The 21,018-nt window shown below is 47.4% G+C and overlaps 7 protein-coding genes across 7 annotated transcripts; 3 read left to right on the top strand and 4 right to left on the bottom strand.

Annotated features, from left to right (window-relative positions):
- Positions 1-529: 529 nt before the first annotated feature.
- On the top strand, positions 530-1,724 carry N7478_008169 (putative glycerol dehydrogenase; the record flags this gene model as incomplete). The annotated part of the gene is made up of 3 exons (XM_056924383.1): positions 530-890; positions 1,018-1,398; positions 1,525-1,724. 3 exons carry the CDS (start codon positions 530-532, stop codon positions 1,722-1,724), a joined length of 942 nt encoding a protein of 313 aa, XP_056777109.1.
- An 816-nt stretch (positions 1,725-2,540) lies between these two features.
- On the bottom strand, positions 2,541-4,274 carry N7478_008168 (uncharacterized protein; the record flags this gene model as incomplete). The annotated part of the gene is made up of 1 exon (XM_056924382.1): positions 2,541-4,274. The coding sequence occupies one exon, from the start codon at positions 4,272-4,274 to the stop codon at positions 2,541-2,543; it is 1,734 nt and encodes a 577-aa protein (XP_056777108.1).
- A 174-nt stretch (positions 4,275-4,448) lies between these two features.
- N7478_008167 (uncharacterized protein) lies at positions 4,449-4,796 on the bottom strand (the record flags this gene model as incomplete). The annotated part of the gene is made up of 1 exon (XM_056924381.1): positions 4,449-4,796. One exon carries the CDS (start codon positions 4,794-4,796, stop codon positions 4,449-4,451), a length of 348 nt encoding a protein of 115 aa, XP_056777107.1.
- A 1,000-nt stretch (positions 4,797-5,796) lies between these two features.
- Positions 5,797-9,375, bottom strand: N7478_008166 (uncharacterized protein; the record flags this gene model as incomplete). The annotated part of the gene is made up of 1 exon (XM_056924380.1): positions 5,797-9,375. One exon carries the CDS (start codon positions 9,373-9,375, stop codon positions 5,797-5,799), a length of 3,579 nt encoding a protein of 1,192 aa, XP_056777106.1.
- Positions 9,376-15,883: 6,508 nt separating this feature from the next.
- On the top strand, positions 15,884-17,110 carry N7478_008165 (glycoside hydrolase family 28 protein; the record flags this gene model as incomplete). The annotated part of the gene is made up of 3 exons (XM_056924379.1): positions 15,884-16,105; positions 16,176-16,595; positions 16,652-17,110. The coding sequence occupies 3 exons, from the start codon at positions 15,884-15,886 to the stop codon at positions 17,108-17,110; spliced, it is 1,101 nt and encodes a 366-aa protein (XP_056777105.1).
- A 283-nt stretch (positions 17,111-17,393) lies between these two features.
- N7478_008164 (uncharacterized protein) lies at positions 17,394-18,363 on the top strand (the record flags this gene model as incomplete). Its single annotated transcript, XM_056924378.1, has 2 exons — positions 17,394-17,679; positions 17,792-18,363. 2 exons carry the CDS (start codon positions 17,394-17,396, stop codon positions 18,361-18,363), a joined length of 858 nt encoding a protein of 285 aa, XP_056777104.1.
- A 252-nt stretch (positions 18,364-18,615) lies between these two features.
- Positions 18,616-20,461, bottom strand: N7478_008163 (acyl--CoA ligase; the record flags this gene model as incomplete). Its single annotated transcript, XM_056924377.1, has 3 exons — positions 18,616-19,568; positions 19,650-20,285; positions 20,362-20,461. The coding sequence occupies 3 exons, from the start codon at positions 20,459-20,461 to the stop codon at positions 18,616-18,618; spliced, it is 1,689 nt and encodes a 562-aa protein (XP_056777103.1).
- Between the last annotated feature and the right edge of the window lie 557 nt (positions 20,462-21,018).

The following is a 21,018-nucleotide window of genomic DNA, read 5'->3' as shown; positions in this document are numbered from 1 at the left end:
GGGAAATGATGTCAGGTGGAACCGATGCTAAACCAAGACTCAAATTGTCTAGGATTTCGGTTTCCGCGTTTTACTCGATTTGGCGCATTAGGTAGTTGCCGCCGAGATCTCCTTGAATAGTGTGGGTGAACACTCTTTGAATCATGTCTGGCGTGTATCTAAGCATAGTCACGAGATATTTTCTGTCTCTGGCTTGTGTTCGGTAGAGGAAATTGCTTGCCACTTTATTCGTGATCCTTGCTGATTTTTCATTGAGACAGGACGGACTGTGATTGATGGGTAAAAGGTGGCGGGGAATGAAAGACGGAGAATTGGTGGGGGGCGGACTTGTACCCCGCGTGAGCGTGGGGGGAAGGAATCTAGTTAGTCTCGGTATATCATTATAACGAGCTACTTCTACGCGCCTCTCGCCATTTTTTTTGACTTCTTTCTTTTTATTTTTGTTCTTTCTTTCTCTGTTCATATTCTTCAATCCTGAATTATTGATCAGTAATTCCAAAATTTCAACCAAGAATTTGTATACATCATAATGGCCGCCTCAGACATCCACTTTAAGCTTAACACTGGCGCTGAGATCCCAGCTTTGGGTCTTGGAACATGGCAAGCTCCCCCTGGAGATACTGCTCGTGCTGTATTCCACGCCATTAAGTCTGGTTACCGTCACATTGACGCTGCTTTCAACTACGGAAACGAGGACGAGGTGGGCGATGGTATTAAGCAGGCTATCGATGCTGGCCTTGTCAAGCGCGAGGAGCTGTTCGTTACTACTAAGTTGTGGTGCTCATATCACGCTAAGGTCGACGAGGGTCTTGCTCTGAGTCTGGAGAGATTAGGTCTGGAATATGTGGATCTGTACCTGATGCACTGGCCATTGGCCATGAACCCCAATGGTTAGTCTTCTTCCCCTCCAGTTCCAAAGTTGCCGAGGGTGCGCAGCATGCATACACATGCATGCAAAGATGGAAATGAAAGCGGAATCCAAGAAATACAAGACTAGAAAACTAACTATTTGAAAAGGAAACCACCCAGTCTTCCCCAAGCTGCCAGATGGATCCCGTGATATTATCCACAGTCACTCCCACATTACAACCTGGAAGACAATGGAGAAGCTCCCAGCTACCGGCAAGGTACGAGCTATCGGTGTCTCCAACTACAGTGTCAAGTACCTTGAGCAGCTTCTGCCCGAAGCCACCATCACCCCCGCTGCCAACCAGATCGAGAACCACCCATCTCTGCCACAGCAGGAGATTGTCGACTTCTGCAACCAGAAGGGCATTCATATCACTGCATTCAGTCCCCTGGGTAGCACTGGTAGCCCACTGTTCACTGCAGAGCCTATCGTGGCTGTTGCAAAGAAGCGTGGTGTCACACCTGCCGCTGTTTTGCTAAGCTGGCACAGTAAGCGTCCCTCTAAGCCCATTATCCTCTCATTTCCTATGTTTCTCTTGATTCTCTCTCAATTCCTTTCCATTTCTTCTAAACTTAGTCCTTGGAACTGTGATTAACTCGTTTCTTTTCTTCTAGTTGCCCGTGGCTCCTCTGTTCTCGCCAAATCCGTTACACCCGCTCGCATCGAGGCCAACCGAACCGATCTCATCAAGCTGGATGCGGACGATGTTGCTATTATCCGCAAGTACTCGGACTCTTTGGCTGCTACCAACTCTTTCCAGCGTTATGTCTACCCTCCTTTTGGTGTGAACTTTGGTTTCCCCGATAAGCAGTGACTATTCTGTTCTTTATAGATCTTTTTTTAAAATTTAGGATACATAGATTGTATTGAAATGATTCATGATACCTTTTATGACTACTTACTCTTATTATCCGCATTTGAACTGACTAGAAGCATGTGTAAATTGTATAGAAGGTGTCAGAGATAGACTGGTTCAAATCAATGTATCAGTTTCATGAACTGTGGCTAATTAGAAGTGTTATAGTAGCGAAAGAACAACATTGAATAGTCTTACACATGTGCACATGTGCTACTACTATTGATATGTACATAGTGCATATCTTTCTTTGATACACTTGATGTGCACATCCATGGATGACAAATGCCCAGGGCCACTCGCCGGCTCTTTCCTACATCTGCAACTTCCACTCCCACCCGTTAACCTCAGCTCCACTGGCTACATTAATTGATCCGTTACAACTTAGAACCTACAACAGATGATCTATGGATGAGTTTCTCATCAGGAAATAGCCTCCAGGGCTTCCTTTTTGAATTTTCAAGTCCACCAATATCTCATTGATACAGGACCTGCCTCACCTGGTGGACACTGACTGCATACATTTTTCACTGGTCATCTCAGGAACCTGCTCTCAACCCAGATATATGCTTTTCTGCACCATGCTCCTCCCAATCCTTCTCTTCCTCATCATCATAGGTCAATCATAAAGATTTCTTTTCATGGTAGCCATCAAGGTTGTCGTCAATCTCGTTCTTCATACAAAAAAAAGACGCTTACCAATTTGATTTCTACCAATTCTTTTTTCTTTGCCAACGAGCGCCAACGTGCAGTGCATGAAAGTACTGTACACTCTCAGACGGAATTGACAAACTTTTCATCGATACCCAAGTGGTTCACTGGCCAAGACATTCGTCGTACAACGCGTGGATGCTTCCGTTTCCAGACAAAGGAAGAGTCTTTGGTGAATTCCCAGAGAAAGTCGGGCTCTTTAACGGCACCAGATACACCGCCAATTGGAGTGAATAACTTCGGGGCATCCCATGCAGTGGAACTGAGAGACGACGTGGGTGTGAGCTCAGGGATGTGTTTAAGAGACAACGTCTCTACAGCCATGCCCTGGCTGGGTGAAGGGTCTTGGGGTGGGGATGGACCAGGAGAAGATGTATCATCAGACCAGGTCATCTGATTTTTCTTGAATTTAATCTTCTTGCGCTTTCTTCTCGGCCACTGCTTTCTCCTCCTTTTCTTTGGCTCGGGAGAAATCAATTCGGTCTCTGCCGGGGCGGCAGGAGGAGTACCGGCAGGACTAGCAGGAACGGCCGGCGCTTCCCCTCTCTCGTCGGGAGACCTGATTGCCTCTTCTTTTTCTTCTCTCTTGTCAGGCGTCTTGGTTGCTTCGTCGGCCTCAGAAACTCCGGGGGCAGCAGGAGTAGAAGTGTCGACCTGATCAGGAGAAACGGACGGTGCTTCCTCTGTCTCGTCGGGCGACTTGGGTGCTTTTTCGGTCTTGGAAACCGGGGTTCCAGGAAAACCTGTCTCGGCATCGAGTGCAAACTGACGAAGATATCGCTGATAAGCCGCTTTCTGACCAGGATAGTTGCAGTAGCTGGGGTAGTGAAGGCAACAACACCAGCGAATGCGTTTCTGACACTTTGGACACCAACACAATTTGTCCGGGCTATGCTGACGGCACTCGGTGCAGAAGTAGCACGCTGAAGGGTCATCCTCCCGATTCAATGTTGAGATGTCGACCTTCACCGTGCTCCAATCCTCATGTATCCAGTACAAGTGCTCCCTGTCGTGTTGGTGAATGTTCCACCAGGAATAAAAGTTCGGCTGATCCTCGAAGCTAGACCAAGAGATAGTGGTAGGGTTGAACGAGTCTTTTGGCGATACCTCTGGTACATTATCTGGTGTTGCTGGCACTGTCGCTGACAATTCTGGCTCCGTCTCTGGTGGTGTTGAGGACAGCTGAGGAGAGGACCTGTCGGAGCCTGCATGCCGGGCAGGTGACGGAGGCGAATCCGGTCTCTCAATGTCACTCGCGATTACCTCCTGGGGATGATTCTCTGCAGCCAGCTCTTCAGCCGGCCGAAGAGCCACATCATTAGGACTGAATTTCCCCAGGTAAACCGCGGTGCAGGTTGAGGCCGGGGAAGAGAGAGTGGAGACTTTGCCCGTGCTCTCCTCAGTCGAAGGTAGGATTGGGCAAGTAGGCGAAGGGCCCGACTTCTTTGCCAACTTCTTCTTCTTAGATTTCTTTTTCTTCTTTCGCGGCATGCTGGGCTCAGAGGAAATAGGCTCAGAAGTCGTTGGCGCGCAAGTTGTCGTTGGAGAGTCCAGGACTGGGGAGCGTGGAGGAGAAACAATTGGGTCGGTGATTCGTTGGATATGGAAAGGAATTTGAATTTTTGTCACTCCATCGTGAGCTTTTGAGGATGGAGAAACTGTCGTGTGAAACGAAGGCAGTAATGAACAGCTTCGTTGTGATATTTGAGTCGAGGCCTGAATAGGCTCCTCGGTGCCATTGACCAGCTTATTGACAATCGCGCCAGCCGTAGCCTGCTCCTGCACCCCATGGACCATCAACCTCAGAATATGTCGAGCTGATGAGATGAATTCTTCATTTCGGCCACGGCCACTCGAAACACTCACATTGCCGAACTTGCTTCGGAGGTGGTCCTGGAGAGCCGAATCTGCGGTTGAATATCAATCAATATCTATTGTGCTGAGCCATATTGGCTAGGCATTCAAAGGGTCTCAGAGTATCTCACCATACTCAAAAGCTTGATCTAGAGCCGCATCGTCCGCATCATAGCTGGGGGCCTTGGATTGTCGCTGTTGCTGTAGCCCAAGCTCATTGTCATAATCCTCGACAGTCATTTCGTTTGCCTCAAAGTGGAGCCCCATACATCCACTAGCTTCTGCTTTCCTTGCAAAGTTGGTCTGGTTGGCAATGATTTCTTCTTCTCTCTGTGGGTTATGGATGATTCTCCACGCCTGGCTGGAAACAGGAGGCAAGTATGAAATCCAGGCACCCGACTGCCTCATGTTGAAGTATGTATCCCCCAAGTGCTCACGCGCGATGCGAGACTTGCCTGGTGCCATAGGAGCTCCGAATTTTCCGCGTTTCAAAGAATCGAGACTCGATATTTGGCCGAAGGAAAACAAATCTGGGCGCGTGCGTGTCAAAAGGAAAAGAGTGTGTTTTTTAGAGTGAGAGTATTCTCTCAGCTGCCTGAATTTAGGTAATCCTATTTCTTAAAGACAACTTCTGCCTCGCTGAGAACAACTATCCTTTACATTATACCTCCATAGTCTCTTGCTCAAAGTAGACAAATCGGTGTTTAATCAACTTTATTTTGCACACTTTTGGTGTTTAAGTGTAGAGATAATAGCAACAGAAGTGAAGTGCGGCTTTGCTTAATACCAACTAGTTATGAACTAGAGATTAATTAGATACTCTTAGCATGAGAGGCTATTAATATACTACCTACTAATAGTAACTATAAATAACAAGACGTGGAATATCAATAATACTAGCTAGTTACTTCAAGTTTATAGACAATAAAGAAATTTTAGAAGTCAACATGTGCTACGTCACGGTGCAGGCACATCCCTAATTAGACAATCTGTTAACCCTTATATCAATTGATTATTTAGATCAGCAAAAACTTCAAGACTATTAGCTAATAGTATATTAAGATATAGATTTAAATCTAAGCAAAACACATATTACAATATATAATAAGAGAGAAGATTATATTCGTCATAGTGAAAATCAGTATTTATCCATTTAATTTTTATAAAAAATATACCTGGGTACACCTCCGCTCTGGGATATTCACGAAACAAAAAGAAAATAAGACATAGTAGATAGACAAAGATAGAAGACAGAAGATAGACGCTCAGAAATGCACCAGGTGGTATATGGTCATGAAGAATCAGAATCGGCAATTAAAGAAATCGGGCTAGAGCAGCCAAGTTGGAAATCCGAGTGTATATCGGATAAAGAACGTAATGTGCAGAATTATGCTTTGAAGCACAAACATAGATATAAAGAAATCAAGATCAAAGAATGCATAGCGGATAGGTGAGTTGGTATAGATTAGAACATGCCACCATTCACAGGTATCGCGGGAGGAGGATAATGCGGTACAGGTAGAGCTGGTGGGGGACTCATAGCTACCCGCTCACGATCACCTCCCTCAATTGATTTCTTGCGAAGACGGCTGCGGGAGCGAGGGCGCTTCTCATCGTCGAAGGCGAATGCACTAGTCTCATCGGAGATACTGGGTGCTGGGGACGAGACGCGGGATGAGTCAGGCTTGAACGCTGAGAGAATTGTCTGTGTGCCGCGGCGGCGACGGGGGTTCATGGGTGGGAGTGGAGGCGGGGCTGCGGCGCCATTTTGAAGACCAACGGTGGGAACGTTGGAGGTGCAAGAGACGAATGTTGGTTCGGAAATGATCTTCTTGTTCACTGCGCGCTTGTGGAGCAGGTTGTGCCCTGGGGCACGTTGGGGGAGAGCCTGCGAGCTTGCCGCGGAAGATGAAGAAAGGCTTGTTGTTGGGGATGCGTCCTCATTTAGAGGAGGAGTTGCGTTGGCAGAGTATGCGGGTGTAGCGGGGGAAGGACGTGGAGAAGCTCCAATCATGGATGATGAAGCAGGTGCCTGGGCCTGGTTGAACTGGAATGGGCGCTCGTATTGGAAGCTGGGGGTTCCTGATCTACTTGCGCTTCGGTACCGGCCTGAAGCTGCGGAGGTAGATCGATCGAATGGGACGGAGTTTGAGTCGCCTTCTAGTGATGGGCGTGCGGAACCAGGGACTGAGGGTGGAATGTATGGCTCAAAGTTTTCTGGGGCGACGAAGTTCTCGTGCGCGATTACTGCGCCCTCTTCGACAGTTTCGAGATCGTCTCGGTCTCGGTATCTGGTTCGGCTTTTGGAGCGGCCGGAGGCATCGGAGCCGGATCGGTCTCTTGGTGCCCGGTATCCTGGCTGTGGAGATGTGCCACGGCTATGGCTTGACTCTCGAGATGCGCTGCGGCTGAGAGTTGGCATGCGGGATCGGAAGGATCGCTCTGATGATATTTGGGGCACGCTGGAGTTGGAGTGGCGGCTGAACACGGAGGGACGGTCGTCGCGGGGCACCAAGTCATCTGGCACAAGGGAAGGAGTGGAAGAGCTGTTGAAACCGTATAGGTCTGCCTTTGAGACTCCTTGTTTGTTGGACTTGTGCTTCAGAAGAGAAAAGGCGTTGCCAGTCTTGACATTCGAGTCGGGAGTATGCTGGCTCGGTGTAGGGCTACTAGAACGACTCTCGCTTTCTGCGACACTTCGTAGCTTCTCCTGGATCTTTCTGCGGCGTTCTGCAATCTCCATAGCAAACTCTTCGCGTTCTCTCTGGGTCTCTGTGCTGCCGTCGCGGCGGTGATGGTAGGACAATTCTTGCTCCCAAGTGGGTACATTTCTTCCAGACAGACCAGTGTCTGAGGAATTTGAAGAGTCCTCGCTGCCACGGCTAGTCATTACCTCGCCAGACTGGCGGGATGAATCGCGATTGCTTGAGGTTTCTGGCTCGGTCGATTCACCAACGGTATCTACGCGAAGGTGGTCCTCTGATGTAGGACTAGGCTGGACCTCAACAACTGAGATCTCAGGCTCGTGTTTCTTCGGCTCCAAGATGGCCACAGGAAGTCTGAGAGGCGATGGAGGAATGTCAGATGATTGCTCGCTTGCAGACCGAAGGCGAGTCTGGAAATCATTGTGAACGACTTCAGATGCTTGGATTGTTGGCGAGTCTGGTCTCTCCGGGGTCACAGAGCCAGTGATATCAAGAGGCTGGTCCTCCTCTGGGATCTCATTCTCTTCGATTGGCTTGAGATCACCAAGATCAGAGTATCGTACTTCGGGCAAGCTCTCCAAGTGGTGCTCACCGGTTGGTGTAGGCGGTTTAGAAACATTATTACACTGGTGCAGTGGCGGGCCATAATCCGTAGCTTGAGATGTGATAGAAGACACTTCATATGATTGATGATCATCTCTCTCATCGCCTGAGTCATCGGTCGATGCCGCGTAAAATGTTCGAGCACCAGGAATGCGGGGAGATGCCTCCACGCTGGATGCTCTGGAGTGCTCTAATCCATGGTGTGCATCACTGCTGTAGTGTGAGGAGGCAGACTCGGCTCGGGAACGGTAGCTTGATTTTGAAAGTCCACGTGGACGAGTTGGCTGTTCCTGGGACATCATGCGGCGAGGAGAAGAAGGTCGACGAGGTGGTGGTGTCTCTCGTCCCTGATGCATCTGCAGCTGTCGACGAACAAATTGCTGTTCATCAAAACCTGTAGCGGGCCTGTTGAAAAGACCCATCGCAGTTGCTTTTCCACGATCCTCTGGGCTCAGTGCCGCGGCCAACAATGAATTTCCATCACCTGTCTCGCTTGAAGGCGGGCTCAGAGGGGGTGCGCCGAAGTTGGAGGCTGTCGGAGAAACATGATCCTTGGGTGCAGGTTCCGGGTGGTACAATTGCTTCGGCGACGTAGCAGATGAAGGAGGGCTTGTAGGTCGAGAAGCAGTAGGCTCGTTGATAGCAAGCTTCTGTAGTCGGTCACGGAGGTTGGAAGCGCTCCTTGAGTAGTTGCGGTTCAACAGGTCTGGGGTACCGGATCGTTGACGGCTTAAACTTTCCAATCGGTGCAATGTTGAGTTTTGTTGGCTTTGCACGTTCTGAGTCAGACCTTGGCCATAAAGGCGGCGGGATCGAACTGAGCCAGGGCGTGGGTTCATAAGGGGAAAGGGTGGTCGAACATCAGCCGGGGACTCTGAGGGTTGTGATTGGGATGGATTGAAGTGTGACTCGTCGATAGAAGTAGCCGCAGTTGAAGAACGAGCGTTGGCCGTTGGTCCAGATGCTGTCGATGAGAATGTCGTACGGTTTGCGGATGAGACAGAGGGGGTATCCTCGGAATCTGGTGTTGCAATATCGAGGTTCAGTTCCTCGGTAAATCCCTGCTGTTGTTGCTTCTGTTGAAGCCTCATGCGTTGGAAAGCAGACATATTAAGATCATGTTCATAAACTGCTTTGCCCATTCCTCGCTGGGTTTCAGAAGCAGGTGAAGATGGTCCACCTGGTGAGCGAACAGGAATTCGGTACACCTTTTGACGACCTCCAAATAGGTTGTTGCCATCTGCTCGTCGAGCTCGGCTCATGATACTCCCACCATGTGATCGGTCATCGTCTGTGCCGTAACCTGCATCACCGCCAGATGCGTATGAGTCAGTGCGGCCCAGGGCAAGGGAAGGCCGACTGCCATCATTGGAAGAAAGTTCGTCGATGTCTGTCAACATTGCGGGGGCGTGGCCGAATAGATTCAAACGAGATGCTCGTTTGGGGAAAAGGACGCTATCATCGCTAGCCTTGCCGATCAATGAGGCTGGATCGTCTTGCTCTCGTAGCATGCTGAATCGGGCAGAGAGCTTTGGCATAAGTAGACTGGTGCGGAAATCATCTGAGGAAGGTAGGGCGTCGGCTAGTTGGAGCTTTGGTTCTTCCTCTGGTACATCTTTTTTCTTTGATAGCTTCAAGCTGAATGGTAACGGAGATGGGCCATTCTCCAGGTCGTCCGAGGCCGAGATCTCCTTGACCTCCTTGGCCTTCTTATTCTTGCGGAACCGGTTCATCATTGGATCGATTGGGCGAGGGGCGTATATATATGAACGAGCGACTATAGTTCACACAGTGTATATATCTGGTTCGGGGGAAGGTAATGAAAGACAAAAAGTGCACAAGAGAGTGACTGTGACTGTGGACAAGCAGTACATATTAGCGTCTAGATTTGATGGGGTATATTTCTCCTGTCGATACTCACTAGGCAATGCTTATCTACGATATGAAAAGAGCGGCATGACCGTCAATCGCCAGGTCAAGTTGAAGCTGAGTCGAGAATAGATCGAAATTCGGGACTCCTGAGGGGGAAATGCGCGCGTAAAGAATGGTTCTCCCCGCGGTAGGTAGGATTCCTCGCGTACAGTGGACAACTTGGCAAGCTGAGGCAGGGGGTTCGAGCACCAATGAAATGCAGTTGGGGCGAAGTTGAGTAGCGAAATTGGTTTGATTGATCACACACGAGTACAGTAGGAGGGATTGGGCGGGACCGATAGGGAGTCAACTTCTGGGACCTGCAGGAGACTCCGGACGGAAGTGCAATCTTTGTAGATTGGGATTAACGAGCGTGTAAAAGAGAGGGAAAGCGAGTGTGAAGTAGGGGAGACAAAAAAGAAAGAAAAAAGAAAGAAAAAAGCAAAAAAGCCCAAAGAGAAAGGGAATAAAATATGACAGGACCTCGTCGAGGAATGCAATTGGAGGTCGAGAATGGGGGGGAAGCCGAAAAAGCCAGCCGGAGAAGGTACGCTGTACCTGTACCTGTACCTGGATACGAGGGACCCGTAATTTTGATAGATTTGAGTGTGGCCCCAGGTAATATAAGGTTACAAAAAGTGTAAATACAAGGTATGACACTAGAAATTCACAGAATTTATTAGAGATGAAATTGAAAAATTGAATTAAAATTAAAAAAGAAAAAAGGAAGAAAAACGATCTGGATCCGGATCGTCCCCGACTTGGTGTCCACCAGTCCCATTGATCTACTCTGTCGATTATGATGTGTACACATAGTTTGAAGGGGATGGACACCTTGATCGGAACTCTGGAACTCTGGGACGTGTTTGTTTATTTATCGAGATTGTTGAATCCATGGGTATTTTCACGGATATTTCCACCGTCAGCTACTCCGCCTGGCAGCTGCAGCGGGTTATGCCCATGAGGCAAACCAGGGGTCTTTCCCGTGCATCTATGGGGCCTTGGAGTACTGAGACATGGGGATATCAGGACTACCTAGTACATAATATCATGCACAGTAGATGAGAAATGAGAATTCGAAATTATTATTATTAGGTACATGTACAATATAATTAATTTCATGGATCATCCATCCTGCAATGATTGGACCTGCTTGTTCTAATAGTGCAGTCCCTTACAGTCCGTTTCCAAATTACCATCTCTTCCAACCGGGGGTGTCTGTTTCCTGTAAATTACCGTAACTTTCCTCGTGCTGCGGCATGTGGAACCTGGGGCTGAACGCCACAATATCCCGGTCGCACCCAATTATCGTGTTGTTTGAACCCTCATAATTAAGGATGGAGCGAGATCCATACCGGCGCGGGGCCTTGTTTACCAAAGTCAATTTAACACCTACACGCGTTCCAGGGTTAGTGCTATACTCGGCTATTCAAATAAGCTGCTAAATTGCTAAGTAGTATCATCGGCTGTAGCTAGTATACATACGGATAACTGCAACTACGGACTCGCAGTAGAAAGTAAACATGTTGATGGAACTTGATCCCACTAGTCGTTCCGACTGTTTGGGACGCGGGAGCCTTTCAACTGCCAGCGCCTGCAAAATGGATTTTTTCCGTGCCGAGGACTGACTAGTAATTTCTTTTTTTCTGATGGATTAGGAGAAAGGAGTTGCCAGTGGGTAAGTGGATGAACTTCGGTACGACCGGTGGGGAACTTAGGGAACCGGTCGTTGATCTCAAAGAGGCTGAGAATATGTATATCCTTATGTCTTTTCTGTCCCTGTATCCGTATGATTCAAGTTCAAGTTGGACGGAGTATCCGTACGGAGAAGGTAGTTTATATGTAATATGCAGGTGGCCTAGCACATGTATGGTATATCCCGTCCCCATAGAAAGCGCATGGAGCTTTAAACTATCCATTCCCCTTGCATGGCGGCAAACGGCAATCAGCGAGAACAATGGAATTAATCCCGGCTATTCGTCTATCATATTGATCGGACATGAGTACCAGTGCATAAATGCAGTATATACTTTCTCCAGCCACGCTGGACTGTGCACTGTGTAAGTACTCGCAGAGACGAGATGATGGTAAATTTAGCCCAAAGTTCAGGATATTTCTCCGATGTGCAGCACCTCCTGCGTCGTGCAGGACATGTATCCGATCATATTATTTACATGTTGTGTCACCAATGACGCCAAATGACATCTGGATACTAGTATTCGGGAGTATCTACTCGGAGGATGTATGCACACTATTCAGTAACTATTCCGAGATGGATATGGATCTGGATGTCACAAGTAGAGCACAGTAGATTATGATATACATCTGATTTTTCTGATTGATTTCAAGTTCATCCTCCGGAGCCCTCCGTAAATGTACCATCACAGTGGGCTCGATTGAATAGGGGACCTTTCCCGATGAACCTATCCCCCACTGTACCAGGATAATTGCTTGTTTTGATTCCTGTTCCGAAGCGCGACCCAGAGTTGCATCATAGATTTAGATTTTTTGGCTGGACATGGACCTGGACCTGGACCTGGATCTGGGTCAAATCCGGATTATTCCCTGTCCCAATTCTTTCCAGCCAGCCCGGTGGATCTATGAGATCATGAGCACAGGCCAAGAAGAACTAGTTGTTATTATCTGTAATGGACCATGACCATAACAGAGCCGGGAACAAGGAACAAGAACAAGGAAAGAAGAACATTACAAAGACACCTTCGTCTAGCGCGTTCAAGCGTTTCCGGGTCGCGTTTTTAGTTTTTAGTTTTTAGTTTTAGGGGCGTGGGATTGACAGCCGTTTTTGGGCCCAGCCGCGGGCAAGCTTTGCCCAGTGTCATTTGAGATTTATTATTTGCGGAAAAAGTACTCCGTACCTTTTTTGTGTCTAGTTTAGATTGTGGAGCGAGCGAAGAGAAGAGAGAGAAAAAATAAGGGCTGATCTGTAGTGGGGACTTGGACTCGCTTGGATTAATGAGTTTCAAGTGCGTCGTTGTTGGATCCACGCCCTTTTTTGTCGCCTCAAGGCGGGTTTTTAGTGCGTGGAGGTAATTGTTGCCAAGATTTGATAGTAAAATACCGTGTGAGTAGTACTAGGCTAAGAAAAACCAAGAAAAACCAAAAAGAGTCTTCCTGTTCCCCGGTGGCGTGGATTGGTTGGATATCGGATGGCGCCCCTGACTAGTCCCCGTTTTGGTGGATTCGGTAATTTTGATATTTGTACGGAGCTGGGGTACAAGATGCAGGATGCAAGATGCAAGATTCCTTTGCACCTGGTCTGGTTGGATTGGTAATATCGTAGGTCTTGGATATGGTTTACGGAGAGAATATCAAATCATTGCAGACATGATTGAGTGGGATGAAGAACTTTCCATATCTCTGTTGACTTTGTACTTTGTACTCGGTACCTGGTGCCTGGTACCTGGTGCGGTGGAGTAACCGGTAATGAACCCCCCACCCGGTATGAAATGTGTTCAATACGCGACATTCTTCTTCGCTTGTTGCTCCGTCTTCGCTCCGACTCTCTCTTTCGGTCTTTCTATGGATTTACATGTCTAATGAATGGCCAGGGCTCGAGGCTCTCTCGATATTAATTCCGTTTGATCTTATTACGATCTATCACTTCCAGTCCGATTTACAGGGCTGCTTGTCATGCATTGATTAAAATAGCCCGTATAAACTTCGACAGACCCTGCAACTAATATTAGTCAACTATCAAGTACAATTGCAATTGTTTCCGGTGATTAAAAATCAACCTTTCGAAATTCGAAATCGATCATTCATCGCAACCCTACAATCCTGCACTGATCGCTCGGTACGGGAACCAACGCGTGCATTGGTTCGATCGGTTCTTAGATTCCGGGTCCAGATCCAGCGATTTCGATTTCGTGTTCCTGCTTCGTACATGTACATACAAATGAAGGAAGGTTTACTGATTTGGTTAAATGAAGGTGAACGTTGGGGCCGCGAAAACGGAGTCCTACTCCATTGAATTTCATCCATTCATATCCCCTGGATACGGGGTTAGTGACCAATCCCCATCGGCTAGTCTCCGCACTATGAGAAGGTTTGACCGATAATTCAAAGCCCCGCGGCGCCGTTGTTTCACGTCCGATCGGAGTTTCTGGCTCTTTTCCCCCTCTCGTACTGTTGGGGGGTAATCTGTATGAGGGTGGGGGGCTGTTTTCATTGATGAATTGGCCTAGCCTAGAGTATGAATGATTACAATGGTTGGTTCTTTGGTTGATTTTACTGGATCCTGTGTTGTTTCGCCTATCCAACGCAAACCTTCTTGCATTTGGTGTCTAGAGAGGAAGGAGGATGGGTCCTGGGTCGGTGGGGCCGTGTTGAATCCTGGCGTTGAGATGAGCTTCTAGAGCTCCCGGGAATTATTCCTTATAATCTATTCCAAACGGCTCGAGGGCTGCCATGCTCTAGTTGAAGGATTGAGATCCCTGCAATTGTTCTCGGTCGGCTTCCAGAGCAATAGCTTTCAATGAACTTCAAATTTGAGGCGGGTTAATTTCATCTCGGAATCCTCAGGCTCAAGCTTCTGTGGGTGTAACACTAGTCGTACGATCCTCTACGGCCCCAATGAACCCCCGAGATATTCTCGAGATGCATATTATTAATATGTATCTAGACCTCGGGTTGAATGATTGGCTCCTCGGGGCTGCAGCTGGGAAATACCGGAACATACCTTCCAAGGTTGGAAGCAAATGACTTCAGGGTTTGTTAGATATGCCTCATTTTCAAGCTTCTAGGGTTCGACTGGGGCAAGGTTTCATCTCACGAAATGAAAGGAATTTCAATGTTTTGCCCCGTAGACTGATTGCATTGATCGTGGGTTCTGTTCTTGGAATTCGGCCAGGAAATGTCCAGGTGCTTGTGTCAACTTCCACGTTCCTTCCACCTAATTTGAGTGTACGTAGCCATGCCCGTGTAGGGCCCTCACAACCCGAATAGCTCCAGGTCTGATTGTTATACACCCATATCAACTACACCAGGTTGGCTAGCCATTGGGCTCCAGGGCGCATAGATATTGGCGGTCTAAATTCGCCTTTTACAACGCCCATGTTTTTCCCCAACTGATACTTTATTCAAATCTAAACGTCGCGTTATTCGAATGGTTTCTCTGTGATGCTACACGAATAATTGATCTTTTATCTTGGTTGCGACAATCTATCGCATATAATGATTGGAAATGGACAAAACCTATCAGTGAAGTCTACCTACCATTCTTTCCACCTGACTTGCTCTAATTTTCTTAGAATCGATGGGTTAAAAATTATCAGACGTCCGACTCAGTTCATGAACTTGAGATGGTTTGAGTCTTGGTCTTGATAGCCAGTGTTCCCTCTTTCAATAAATTGGTCACTATTGAAGACTTCAAGTTCATGGCACACAATGTGAATTTGTTGAAATCAACTCACCCTGATGACTTGTATGACATCCAGAACTGGAAAAACAGAAAGGTTTCGCAATTATTAGCATGATCCCAACAGAGGGTTTGTGAGTCGATCGGGAGAATATTTTATCCACGCTCTAGATCCACGCTCTAGAACTGAGGTCCGATGTTCACATTCAGTATTCAAGGTAAAGAGCGCCGTCAATAGTAAGCACCATCCTCAACACAACAGCTTACCTTGCGAATCCTATCATGCCGTGCGTAGCAGAGCTTCAACCCAACAGACTATTACCTACACCCATGTGGGTATGAATGATCCCTTCTTCTCCGAGTCCTAGATCCCTAAATAGATCACGTCGAAAGTCCACTCCTGCACCAGGTCTATCAACTAAGAAAAAAATCAAGCATTTTTCTACCGGAAATCACCTGTCAAGTTTCCTGCACGGCTCAGAATGAAATATCCTCATTGGATGAGTGGGCTCGAGTCGGTCCATGATGAAACCGGGGATCCAGACTAATTCATTCAATTTGCCGAATATCCCCCGATATTCAAGAATATAACCGAAATTTACACGGCTTTCTCGCCTATACTGGCACACTTCCCAAATACCCCTGTCGATCGACTTGTGTATTCCCATATATGGAGCTGTCCGCTCTTTATGAGGTTATGATAAGCATTGTTGGGAGATTGTCAGGGTTGTCATTATGTGGCGCTTATATTGGGTGGGTTTGGTGTTTTGTTGATGTCTCACGCGAAGAAGCTGCTAGTATTTTGAGGTAGTTATATAGCCTAGACACCTATGCTAAGTTCAAGTTTTGTTTTGTTTTCTATTTAAACAGTCGTTCTCTTTTTTCTGTCTCTTCTTATTTTTATACTTTATTGAGCTGGTTCTCATACATTCATTCATTTTATACGCCTGGACGATATGCGTACCTCTTTGATATCTCTGCTGGCTGTGGCCTCCGTGGCTTTCGCCGTACCTACTCCTTCTCGTGTCTCGCAAATGAAAAGGTCTACCTCATGTACCTTTACTTCAGCCGCAAGCGCAAGCGCAAGCAAGAAGTCCTGCACCACAATCGTACTAGACAACATCGAAGTACCAGCTGGTGAAACTCTGGATCTGACCGACCTCACGTCTGGCACTAGAGTAAGAAAGGGTGTCCTTTGGACCCACAGTTCAAATTCACAGACTAACAGACATGTTTTCTTCGAAATAGGTCATTTTCAGTGGTGAAACTAGCTTCGGTTACGAGGAATGGGATGGTCCACTGATTGAGATCTCTGGATCTAACATCATTGTTGCTGGAACTTCTAACCATACTATTAATGGTGGTGGAGAGAGATGGTGGGATGGCGAGGGAACAAATGGTGGCAAGACTAAGCCGAAGTTCTTCTATGCGCATGATTTGGATGATTCGACTATCACTGGTTTGAATGTTAAGAATACTCCTGTTCAGGCGTTTAGTGTTGAGTCGAACAATTTGGTTCTCAATAGTATTACTATTGATGACTCGGATGGTGACGCGAACGGTGGTCATAATACCGATGCCTTTGATGTTGGTGATAGTGACGGGGTTACTATTCGAAATGCTGTTGTGATGAATCAGGATGACTGCTTGGCTGTTAACTCTGGCAAGGTAAGTACTCAGTTATCAACGTTGTAACGCGGGATAATTAACGTGTTTTATTTTAGAATATTGTCTTCACTGGGGGTTCCTGTTCCGGTGGCCATGGTTTATCCATCGGCTCTGTTGGTGGCCGCTCCGACAACACTGTTCAAAATGTTACTATCTCCAACTCTGTTGTGAAGGACTCGGAGAACGGTATCCGGATCAAGACTAACTCTGGAACTACTGGGTCTGTTTCTGGAGTCACATTCTCCAATATTCAGATCTCTGGAATTACCGACTATGGCATTGTTTTCGAACAGGATTATGAGAATGGTGATCCTACTGGTACCCCTACTGATGGTGTTCCTATCACTGATCTCACTGTGGAGAATATCACTGGTACTGTTGAGAGCGATGCCATTGAGGTCTATATCCTGTGTGCTTCTGGTGCATGCTCGGACTGGACTTGGTATGGAGTCAGTGTCACTGGTGGGTCTAGTAGTGAGAAGTGTGAGAATGTACCATCGGGCGCATCTTGCTAGATCTAAAGGTAATTAAGTAGCTCTAGAAGAGCGAATTAAACAGACCTGACTCGTGGTTTCTCATAAAATCCTATTTTTCTCCTTTTAAACATGTTTTCAGGGCTATAGTGCCCTATAATTCTGGATTATAAATACCATCCATTGTGCTTTTTCCATAACGTCATAGCTGACCTGCAGCTCCCCCACAGGCCACAGCTGCTTCATCTCAGATGAGACGAAACAACCTACCTTATCCCACTACCCCACAACTATTTTCAACTGAATCAAAGGTTCCATATTCAAAATGCATGTTCTTCTTCTTGGTGGCCATGGCAAAGTGGCCCTACACATGACCCCGCTGCTTCTCAACCGCGCCTGGACTGTCACTAGTGTTGTGCGAAACCCCGACCATGAGAGCGAGATCCTAGCACTTGGAAAGGGCCGGAAAGGCAAGCTGGATGTGTTAATCTCCAGCCTAGAGGATGTTACGAGTGCCAACGATGCTAAGAAGATCATCGATGCTGTCACGCCAGACTATGTGGTTTGGTCCGCTGGTACAGTGCCCCTCACCCCACTTTCACCCACAAGCCGTAGATCCATTACGAGCTACCAGCCCACGATTCAATTTATACAGTACAGTTTCTACATGTACTATGTATAAGAATGGAACAAGCAAAACAATTAACACTAACAAACCCCCAGGCGCCGGCGGCAAAGGAGGCCCAACAAGCACAATCGCCATCGACCAAGAAGCAGCCAAACACTTCCTAACAGCCTCCTTCGCATCAACAAGCATCTCAAAATTCCTAATGATATCCTGGATAGGTAGTCGCCGAAACCAGCCTAGCTGGATGCCCGACGACGCATGGGCAGGTATCATGCTCGGAAAAACCGAACGGCTACCCACATATGCTGCGGCTAAACTCGAAGCGGATGAGTACATGACTGCGCTGGCTGCTAAACGGAAGCGGGATCCTGCATCTGTCTCGCGCCCGTTCCAGGCTATTAATCTTCGACCGGGCGTTTTGACTGATGAGCCTGCGTCGAGGAAGGTGGAGTTGGGTACTACGGCTAAGGGGAGGGGAAGTGTGAGTCGTGAAGATGTGGCTATTGTTGCGGATCAGCTGCTTGCTAGGGCTGATGTTGATGGGTGGTATGATCTTGTTAGTGGGGATTTGGGGGTTGAGGAGGCTGTGGAGAAGGTTGCTGTTGAGAAGATCGATGCGGTTAAGGAGGAGGATGTGGAGGGGATGGTGAAGAGGTTTTTTCCTTGAACGGATTCGAGGCTCTTTGGTTTGGAATGGGGATGGAGATTGTGAATTTCATGATCGATTTGCATACTTCATTTGATACTCGGAGGGTTTCTGGGTTTCTGGGGTATATTGACTGATGAATTATCTTTTTTCGGCATATCATTTTAACAAAGAAAAAGAAATAAAAATTATTCACATGTTCATTTCGTCTTTATTTCCCATCTATTGCTGATATTTGCAAGGTTCTTTGTATGTTTTGTCAGAAATACAGATTTACAGCTTGGCCTTGGGACCCTTCAACTCATCCTTGAACTTCAACTTCAACATGCGACGGAGAATCTTTCCACTGGGGTTCTTGGGAATTTCATCCACAAACCGGACACCACCACGGAGACGCTTGTGGTGAGCGACCTTGCTATCAAGCCACTTGACAATATTCGCTGCCTCATCCTGTTCACTCGAACCAGAGGACTTGCTCTTTGCACTGCGAACAACACAGGCAAGCGGCACTTCAGATCCATGAGACTCGCTCTCAACACCAATAACAGCTACATCGTCAATAGCCTCATTATCAACCAAAATGCCTTCCAATTCGGCAGGGGGCACCTGAAATCCCTTATACTTGATAAGCTCCTTAACTCGATCCGTGATGAAGAAGTTACCCTTGGAATCCTGGTATCCCACATCACCGGTCCGGAACCACCCATCAGCAGACAGGCACTCACTGGTAGCAGCCGGGTTCTGGTGATAACCAAGGAAAACATTGGGTCCGCGAAGAAAGAGTTCGCCAACCTTTCCAACAGCAACTTCTTCTGACTCGGAGCCATCTTCGGGCATGCTCATGTACTTGGCTTCCATGTTAGGCATGAGGCGACCGACTGAACCAATGTGTTCGCGCCAATCTTCCCATCGCTGGGAGTGTGTGGTAGGGCTAGTTTCACTAAGACCGTATCCTTGCTTGATTCCAACTTTGATGCGAGAGTATACGTTCTCCACCAGTTCTTGGGTAAGGGGTGCTGCGCCAGAATTCATCATGCGAAGACTGGAAAGATCGTATTTGGCGACGGCGGGGTGTTTGCCTAATAGCAGAACCACGGGAGGAACGATGTAACTAAATGTAACGCGGTATTCCTGGATAAGTGAACACCACTTTTCGATCTCGAATTTCTTCATGACAATCAGGTGGTAGCCCTTATACAAGGATTGAGTGATAAGGCAAGTCAGCCCTAAAAGAAGGAACGTTGTTAGTTACACCCATCTCTCACGCTGGGAAAGGTTCAAACTCCCAATGAGCTAGAAAATCATACCATAGATGTGATAGAATGGCAGGAATGCCAAAATACGATCTCCCTTTCCATCAGGGCCACCCTGCCAGCTTAAATGGCCGCCTTCGCCTGCAACTTGTTGAAGGACATTCGCAACGATATTTCGATGCGATAGCATCACACCCTTCGGAACACCAGTGGTTCCAGAAGAGTAAACCAAAAAGGCAACATCTGACTCTGGACTAATCTTCTGCCGACGATAACGAGTAGCTCTCGAAATATTCAGCACAGAGGTAAAATGCTTAAACCGGGCCTCTGGATCACGCTCATCCCCAAGAAGGATGATGTGGTCCTCGGCAATGCCAACTTTCTTCGCGGCAGTCTTAGCGACAGAAAGAACAGAGGCTTGGGTAGCGAGAACTCTCGCACCGGAGTTCTTTAGCTGAAAAGCTAACTCCTCCGCTGTGTATGCTGGGTTAGCCGGGGATACGACACCGCCAGCCCACAATGTGCCCCATGTTAATACAGGGGTGTCGATGCTGTTTGGTGTGAAGAGGGCAAGGACATCACCCTTCTTCCAGTCATATGTAGCCTTGAGGCCCTTTCCAAATTCCAAAGAAGCATCCTTCAGAGTCTTGTAGGTGTGATAGCGCTTTGTGTCGGCATCCTGGTAGAGAACTAGGAGTCACGCGATGAGTTAATACAAATCCACTAAGGTATCCAAGAGTGTTATTGTGCGGATTGGAGGCCTTACTCTTGTCATCTGGAAATGGCCTGTCTTTTCGCTCGAACAGAAAGTTCCAGAGGTCGGTGTTGGGGATGTCAATTGGGGGATAATTGGAGGCGACGGGCATTTTGCGGGGAAGACCTGACAGCCAAGTGCCGATCAGGGAATATGGGGATATGGGGATATGGGGAGTGAGATCTAGTGTAACGAGGGGGTAGTCCCAATTTGATCACAGGGAATCAGATGTAAGAAGGTAGTATGCAAGGATTTTCAAGGAGAGGTAAAATAGTAGAAGAAATGCGGAGTAGAAAGAAGTTCCCTCCGCATTATTTGGTTCTCGGTACTTTCGGCGGCGGGTTGCCTCGGCCCATTGATGACTTCAGTTGGCTATACCCGAGAAAAGGTGTCCCACCCACGTCGGAGTTGACGAGTTAAAGAGCAATATGGCTGAAAAATAATGGAATTTATAACTAGAAGACCGAGATTCTAACAATGGAATCTTTGGGACTTGAAAAATAGGTGTTAGAACTTCAAGTTGGAATTCATTGTCTACTAGTCGTGAAGGCTAAGTCAAGATATATAAGGTGGGAACCTCGGGCCTTTGTATTGCCAGTGTGAGTCACATCATAATTCAGCCATGGATTTAGAAACATTCAAGAATCAACGTATAATCTCATAAATAGG

Source organism: Penicillium angulare, assembly GCF_028827245.1.
Source record: "Penicillium angulare strain IBT 27051 chromosome Unknown utg000005l_segment0_segment0, whole genome shotgun sequence".
NCBI classification, from domain to species: domain Eukaryota; kingdom Fungi; phylum Ascomycota; class Eurotiomycetes; order Eurotiales; family Aspergillaceae; genus Penicillium; species Penicillium angulare.
Note: the sequence above shows the minus strand (reverse complement) of the source record. Positions and strands in the feature narration are given on the sequence as shown.